We start from the raw sequence: 8,800 nt of genomic DNA, 5'->3' as shown, positions 1-8,800 counted from the left end.
ATCGTAAAATTACGTTACACTCAAAGCAATGTAGAATCAAACGATTTCAATAAAAATATCACAATTATTTACGCAAATTAACAAAACATTATTTGTAAAATTATCCGCCCAAATTACGTAGGTAGGTAGGAGTCTGAGGTCAGCCATTTTTAAACTTCTTCTTAATTTAGCTGCATAACAATCATGTTAGGGATACCAGATGAAAATAACATAATTTTATGGGTAATTTTGACCTCGAAGTTTTTTCGTACTTCTAATTCCAAAAAATAAATAAACAAATGTTGTGAAGATTAAATGTGGTGTACATTAATTAGTGTGATTGCGATTTGTGATTTCTTTAAATTAAAACCCATAATACATTTTATTTTACGTTTTATTTACTAAACATGTTTAGTTTCGTACCACCTGCGCGAATTATAGGAGGTATTTCATTGTTTATACGCCTAAAAAGAACGGCCCATTGACATTTTATTTAACATTTTTTTAATACCGTCAAACAAGCTAACTTTGCCTCCAGGGTAATCGCCCCAACGTGATATCAAATATTGGGGTAATTTTTACCAATATTGTATCCCCACGTTTATGACGTCATCTATGTCTATCCCTTACGGGCGCACGCGGTAGGCCGCATCTATAGAAATATACTAGATCTATGTGTCTTACAGACTGAGACTGGGGAAATGAGGGCTATCGTTTTTTTGCTCACCAGTTGGCGCCTCTGTTGTTGGTGGTCCATCTTCTTCTTCTTCTTTTAAAATTATGGCTTCAGCCCAGTGGGACTATTTAGCCAGTATCAAGGTATTGAGAGGTTTAAAAACGACAAAAATTGTACGGTTGTACAAGACAGTGTACGGTGATTTGTTAGCTCTTGTAAATCGATAGCTAGACTTTACAAGAAGCACGTGGACTACCGGCCGTTGACTCCAAGATGGTGGTTAAACCCGCTTCAAAATTAATTCTCCATTCACTGCACACTACCACATTAGTTTACTGTATAATAAGCTATCGATATTACACTTTAAACAATATTAATGAGCAAAAAACAAAGTAATTAATCACGATGCTAACTATCAAGATGCATAGACCTAGCATTACATAGACCAGCTATACGCGTGCGCCCGTAAGGGATAGACATAGATGACGTCATAAACGTGGGGATACCATGTTGGTAAAAATTACCCCAACATTTGATATCACGTTGGGGCGATTACCCTGGAGGCAAAGTTAGCTTGTTTGACGGTATTAAAAAATTGTTAAATAAAATGTCAATGGGCCGTTCTTTTTAGGCGTATAAACAATGAAATACCTCCTATAATGCGCGCAGGTGGTACAAAACTAAACATGTTTAGTAAATAAAACGTAAACTAAAATGTATTATGGGTTTTAATTTAAAGAAATCACAAATCGCAATCACACCAATTAATGTACACCACATTTAATCTTCACAACATTTGTTTATTTATTTTTTGGAATTAGAAGTACGAAAAAACTTCGAGGTCAAAATTACCCATAAAATTATGATATTTTCATCTGGTATCCCTAACATGATTGTTATGCAGCTAAATTAAGAAGAAGTTTAAAAATGGCTGACCTCAGACTCCTACCTATCTACGTAATTTGGGCGGATAATTTTACAAATAATGTTTTGTTAATTTGCGTAAATAATTGTGATATTTTTATTGAAATCGTTTGATTCCACATTGCTTTGAGTGTAACGTAATTTTACGATGTTATTCTCACATATTGCGTTAAGAGGAAGGTGTAAAATACCGTACTTACGTGTGAAAGGTTATGTTCTCATATTTTTGCTCAGAGCGGCTATTACAGCCGACTACAGAACAATTCACCAGTATTTTATCAAAGTTCAAGCATTCAAAACGCTAACCATCACTATATTTCATAAGAGAAAGCACAATTTCATACAAAACAACGATAATTAAACAAGCAACGAACAAACATGACATGTCACGTACTTATTTGTTTGCCACAACCTCGGTTGTGGCAGCGGTGGAAAAGTGAAACTATGACAAGGACAAACAATAACAGCGCTTTCTCTGCTACTCCTACTGAAAGATACATAAGACTATCCCGTTCGGTCATTTTCCCCCACTCCTCATGACCGATCCAGTTATACTAGATTCATGTCAAGATGGCGCTCGAACCGGAAGTCCGATGGTGGTCCAAAAGACTATAGAAAAGCTGTCAGTCATTGAAGTGACAAGTGACATTTGACATTTCGAACTATGGAAAAGACCACCATCTACACTAGCGCTCCTAGCGGCGAATTCATACGCGTTAGCCCTCATTGGTGCGACGCGTACCATATTACAATACTCTTTGTGCGTACCTGCATATATGTAATCGTCTTTGAATATATTTTGAATGGATATGAAATAATATCCTATCTGAATAAAGATCCTACCTTTACTTACTTGACTAACCTAACTTTTACGTTTAAGTCCATACCGAAAGGTGATTTTACTTCACGATGGAGTCGTCAGTGTTACAATTCGCAGAGTGTGTTTGCGTGAAGGCTGAGGATGAGTGTTTAACAGATGAGCCCACGTTCGCGGAAGTGTCTGTGAAAGTTGAGCGTTTACTGGATGAAGATTGTGTTAAAGACGAGCCCAGTTGCGAGGGTGTGTCTATAAAAGCCGTACCTTCGTGTTCAGATGTGTGTGTAAAAGACGAGTCGCTCGGCGTGAGCGCAGCGGCAGCGGCGGCGGCGCTGTACACCGACCACGTGGTAAAAGATGAGCTCGTGCTCGGCCCCGTGCTAGTGGAGCGGCCCAGCGTGCGCCACGCACTACCACTGCCACTAGGTCAGTAGTTGATTCTATATTGATTCTATGTTGATTTTTTTTAATATGACAAGTTTATTGATGAAAATTGCCCAAGGTATAGTTGATTCTCCGGATCTGGTGTGTAAAGTACAATTTTTATATAATAATAATATAATAAAACGTTTATTTATCTAGATAAGAAGGTCCACTTTGTTAGTATTCGACAAACTAAAACCTACAAACTATGTTAGTATTCATAACTCACTAATGACAACGTATTTTTAATTAAGTGTTGCATTATTGAGCACTCATTCCTTACAGCTATTGTCTTCAGGAGGCTGTTCGGTCTGTCACATATTCTGTTCAGAAGCAATGCTATCTTTTTCCGCAGCACAGTATTGAAACTGTCTACGCGTGCTTCTGCGAACATGGTCGATGTACTGCAGAAACGTGACAACCCCAGCAGCCCCTGAAAGCATTATTATACTGGACGCGCAGAGAGCTGAGCAACCGTTGCGTACAGTCCACCCACAGTGCAGCCGAGTACAGCGAAGTGCAGTATGCTCTAAAGAGCGTAGTTTTGACTGCAGCTGTACACCACGCGAATGATAGGTAACAGGTCATTGCGCTTGTTTGCTGGTTCCAGCTCTAGTTCCAGCTATAGTTGCCACAAATAATTGCGTAGAAGATCAATATAAACCTATCTTGTTCCATAAGTTTGAACTTCTTGCAATCCCTAATGTCCATAATATAGATCTGCCTACATAAAAGTAAAGAATTAAAAATAAGAGGCCATAGTCGATTTTGGAGCAAAAATGTAAAATTGATAGATTTAGTCATTATAGTATAATACACGTTTTGTTACGTAATATCTAAATAACAAGTATTGGTTTCTATTAGCACGTCTTCTCATCTTGCCTTTTAATAATGAGGTCGCGAGCGTGCGTCACCGGTAATATATGAAGAGAAGGGGCAGTTTTTAAAAATTCATCAAAAAATTATGGTGGTAAATTATACAAATTGATGTATAAGAATAGTTTCAGCAAATGTTGTAGATTGTTTAAGTATCAAAATTTGTTTAAGTTTAAGTTCGAAACGTCGGGATGTATTATAAATTCAATATACGCGATATAATCCGTTTTCATAGTTTTATTTCATGAGTAACTATCGCGGTAACCGAAGACAATATTATATCAAAATTATGTTGAAATTAAGTCAATTTTCAGAGAAATTATCACTTGTTTTGAAGTAATTTCAGGAGAAAATTGAATTCGTTTAACTTTCATTTCCTCGAACTCTAGTCATATAACAAAAATGTAATCTGATAAAGGTCAAGTACAGAATATGTGTAATACAAATTTACCATTTTTAGCAGTCCAAACTTTACGAAATTACAAAAAAGAGCGACAAAATCAGTGCTTTACGCGCGTTTACCTAAACGTCCGTCAGAAAAAAAATCATTACTAATTTAGTGAGTCTGTTTTCAAAAAATTGATCTGATGAAAGGCAAGATAAGAACAGGGACCGGCCCGCTATCCCTTATCGGGGTTTTATAAGGGTATTGCATAAGGCTTAACTCACCATACCCTTTGCCAGACGAAACCCTTTGTTTTGCTTTTAAAAACCCTTATATAAAGCTACCACATTTGAGTAATCGGTAGCCCAAATACCCTTACAAAACCCTTATCATCCGCTCACCAACACCTTGCATATTGCTTATAAGGGTTAGCCTTATAAAGGGCTTCACTTTTAGCATATAAGCGTGCTAATTTAAGTCGTCTACCTTGTTCATAAAGCACACATTACTTCGAATCCGAGCGATCGTCGGCGGCGACGGCGGCGTTCTTAGACTAGGCACGTATTTTCTTTCCTTTTCATACACTACCGTAGATATATACTAATCCTGTCTCTTTCACGCAAAGGGAAACCTTTATAAAAAGCGCTTAAAGATAAGGGTAACCCTTATTAAGGGCTAGCCTTATTTTTGGTTAGCTTTTCGGTAAGGGTTAGTCAAAGGTAGGGGTATGAATGGGCTTGTAGTTCAAAAGGGAAAGTCTTTCAATGTGTTAGCCGTGTTTAAGTGTTGCCCATTGAAAGGGTTTTATCGCGGAAAGGGTTGTCCGGTCCCTGGATAAGAAGACGTGCTAATAGAAACCAGTACTTGTTATTTCAATTTGGTAACAAAAGGTGTACAATTTCATCAACTAAATCTATCAATTTTACATTTTTGCGACTAAAATCGACACCGGCCTCTTTTGCAGCTTTGCATTCATGACTTTCAGAAGTCATGAAACCAAGAAATAAAAAGTGCAGACAGGAAATGATCCTGGTATGTTAAATTACCTTAATTACTGTTAAAATTGTTTTAAGTTATGTTAACTTGTATAAAAAGCATAAAAAAAATGAAAAAATATTAATTTTAGTGGATGAGAACTAACATACCAATTTTATAAAATCTTTGGTTTTTGTTCACTGATAGACGGAAACCCACATACCTAAGTGAATATTTAGTATAGTGATTTTACTTAAGTATATGAAATGTAAACACACATATAAGAAAGGTTGAAGTGATATGTGGAAATGGAAATGTGCATATTTTGTATATTCCATCAGTTTACAATCCTAATAATATGGATTGTAAATACAGTGGAATCCGTTTATTATAACTCTGCTTATAATGACCAACCGCTTTCTATGACGTAATTACTGGACGAAGTTTGGTTTTCACATAAAATTCTTTGTAACAAAGTCGTATAAGATGACTTTGCTTATAGTGACAAATTGTTTACTATGACCTATTATATCCTATTTCCTTGAAATTATGACGGGTTATACTGACACATTTGCTGGTTTTCGTTGGCATCCTCACTACGTCTTTCCATGAGACTTGATGAGACGTAAATGTTGTTTTAATCCGAGGTTGGTTTCAGCTTTCAACCTCCCCAGGTTACAATCCCGGGGACAATTTCACATGACTGCTTCACTTCTGTCTCCACAGAAGTGAAGCAGTCATGTGAGATGGTCCCCGGGAGGCCCCTTCTGAAGGACTGCTGTGTGAGCCTGGAGCATATTGTTGTGGACACACTGCACACTAGCACTCGGAGCACAGACAGGGACAGCCGGAGACAAGGTCGTGAATCTGCTGTAGAGTGTGGATACACAAACACCACAGTTGAGAATGTTAAAGGAAACTATCAAGGTCGAAGAGGATGACAGGATGAGAGGAGGCCAAATTTTTTAACTAGGTTTTATTTTGTACTTAAATAATAAGTTTTATTTCTTTGTTTTTAATGAATAAATATAAAAAGGTTGGCCGTATTTCCTCGCTGTATAGCGATACTAATATGCTGTGCGACATAAAGACCAGCCCTCTGGTCACCAGAAGCCTTTATTAATAGGCCGAAGGTGTGGCGCCATCTATTCGAGCATAAATTTTTCTTGATTTTCCGAGGCACGTTTTTTCCTTAGACTTATCTTATACGAAGTTACATATATCTTTGGTTTATAGCCTTTGACCGCCACAATTGGCTAGGAATGACATCGAAATGCCGTGAGTGCGACGCCAGTTGTCCATTGCCAACACACAGTCATTTTCTCATCAAATTATCTCACTCATACACTGGCGACCGAACTATGTCAATAGGAAAAGCGCCAATACGCGCGAAGGATCTGTCTCCCGTACTAGTTAAGCGCCTTTTTCTATTTTTTTGTGGCTTTCTATCAGATAAGGCTCCTTATTCTTCATGTTCATATGAAACGTTTCCCTCAAGAACCCTTCTCTTATGGAAAGCCACGGCCACACAAATATACATATAAAATGAGTATTTGGCAAAAATTTCATTTTTAATACAAACTTATCGCTGACTGTACCATTCTTATCACAGGCAACTAATACTCATTGTGACAATGAGGGCTAACGCGTATGAATTCGCCGCTAGGGGCGCTAGTGTAGATGGTGGTCTTTTCCATAGTTCGAAATGTAAAATGTCACTTGTCACTTCAATGACTGACAGCTGTTCTTTAGTCTTTTGGACCACCATCAACAGAGGCGCCAACTGTGAGCAAAAAAATGATAGCCCTCATTCTAAAAACCCCAAACACAATTAGGTTGCGTTCTTGCGTTGCCTTAGGTTGCATTGTTTTATCACAGAGTTCCTATGGGCACCTCCTGTCTCAGCCATCAGATCAGCTCGATGGTTCCATAATATTGCATTGTCACATGACTTGCATGTGTATGCAGTATGCAATTTTCAGCTCAATCGGGAAGTGGGCCAAATTTAGCTTCCAAGATTTGACCCACACTACCTACACACATACATACTAACAGGGCAAGTTAAATAAAAGCTTGTAATAAGATTTAGAATTATCTGAAGAATATGATACAGTTATTTAATCTAGTAAAAGAAATATTTTTTTTTGCAGAGCAAACTCCTCGGATAAAACCAAGTGGCAGACCAGAAACATACAAATGTGCCCACTGTAAATATGTAACAGCTAGAAAAGTATGGTTAATCAGGCATTTGAGAAAACATACTAATGCGAAACGATACAAGTGTGATCAGTGTAGTTATGCTAGTGCCCTAAAAGGACATTTGCAAGTTCATGTAAGAAAACATACTGGCGAAAAGCCTTACAAGTGTGATCTCTGTAGTTATGCTAGTGCCCTAAAAGGAAATTTGCAAGTTCATGTAAGAAAACATACTGGCGAAAAACCTTACAAGTGTGACCATTGTAGTTTTGCTAGTGCCCAACAAGGAGATTTGACACGTCATGTAAGAAAACATACTGGCGAAAAGCCTTACAAATGTGACCAGTGCAGTTATGCTAGTGCCCGAAAACAAGATTTGAAACGTCATGTAAGAAAACACACTGGCGACAAGCCATACAAATGTGACCACTGTAGTTATGCTAGTGTCCAAAAAAGAGATTTGAAAATTCATGTAAGAAAACACACTGGCCACAAGCCTTACAAATGTGACCAGTGTAGTTATGCTAGTACCGAAAAACGATATTTCAAACGTCATGTAAGAAAACACACTGGCGACAAGCCATAAAAATGTGACCAGTGTAGTTATGCTAGTACCGAAAAACGAGATTTGAAACGTCATGTAAGAAAACACACTGGCAACAAGCCTTATAAATGTGACCAGTGTAGTTATGCGAGTACCGAAAAACGAGATTTGAAATGTCATGTAAGAAGAAAACACACTGGCGAACAGCCTCACAAATATGACGAGTGTAATTATGCTGCTATTTATAAAAGAAATTTACAAGTCCATAAATGCAAATCCTCTGATGAGATACTTTACGAGAGACGTACAGATATCGAAAGGCAGCACAAAGGTAAGAATACATAATAATATAGTAAATAACACCTTGAGAGACTATCGCTAGGTAATGGATCAAGGGTCAGATGCAGAAGGCGGTGAATTTGGACACGGCGCGGATAGCCCGCCGGTTCCTCTCTCTCTGCGGCCCTGACCAACGGCAGCTTGGGCCCTGCCCCGCTGCCGGCGGCACTCTAGGCAGGCCTATGGAACTCTCCGCGCGAGCTCGGATTTATACTTACGACTCGCTTCCCGCCGGCGGGACTTAAGCTAGCCAGTTGGTTGCCACACGCGCTCACGCACGCACGTCTGCAGCGCGCGCTATGCCAAAGAAATGTCTTCGTCACGAACAAATAACACAGCTTGTAGTGTGTATGGATGCAGAAACAACAAAACACATAAAAATATAGTTTTTTCCTCTTTCGACGGATGAGGAAAAGTAAGTAGACATTCTCAATATAGGTACTTACACCTATTGTTATTATTTTTACGATAGTTACAAGCTACTTAAGGTGCTATTAAATTGTTTTAAAGATGTAGGTAATGTTTTTACGACACATTTATAGCTAGATATCTACCTAAGACACCTAAGTATTTGAAAGAAGCGTCGGCAACCCTAGCGTTGTGCCGGCACGCGCGGTGCGGGGAGCGGCGCGTTGAAGGTCACTCCATTGTATTTTTGTGTAGGTA

At 38.4% G+C, this 8,800-nt stretch overlaps 1 protein-coding gene across 1 annotated transcript; it reads left to right on the top strand.

Moving 5' to 3' along the window:
• Positions 1–2,287: 2,287 nt before the first annotated feature.
• Positions 2,288–8,113, top strand: LOC134753396 (zinc finger protein 239-like). Its single transcript, XM_063689285.1, has 2 exons — positions 2,288–2,822; positions 7,206–8,113. Exons 1-2 carry the CDS (start codon positions 2,489–2,491, stop codon positions 7,835–7,837), a joined length of 966 nt encoding a protein of 321 aa, XP_063545355.1. The 5' UTR covers positions 2,288–2,488; the 3' UTR covers positions 7,838–8,113.
• Positions 8,114–8,800: the final 687 nt, after the last annotated feature.

Source organism: Cydia strobilella, chromosome 26 (genome assembly GCF_947568885.1).
Source record: "Cydia strobilella chromosome 26, ilCydStro3.1, whole genome shotgun sequence".
NCBI lineage: Eukaryota > Metazoa > Arthropoda > Insecta > Lepidoptera > Tortricidae > Cydia > Cydia strobilella.
The sequence above is the reverse complement of the archived record's forward strand: the minus strand, read 5'-3'. Positions and strand labels throughout refer to the sequence as shown.

Coding starts and splice junctions, on each gene's coding strand:
- LOC134753396 (XM_063689285.1), top strand. CDS start 2,489: ATGGAGTCGTCAGTGTTACAATTCGCAGAGTGTGTTTGCGTGAAGGCT. Junction 2,823..7,205: donor CGCACTACCACTGCCACTAG/GTCAGTAGTTGA, acceptor TTTTTTTTGCAG/AGCAAACTCCTCGGATAAAA.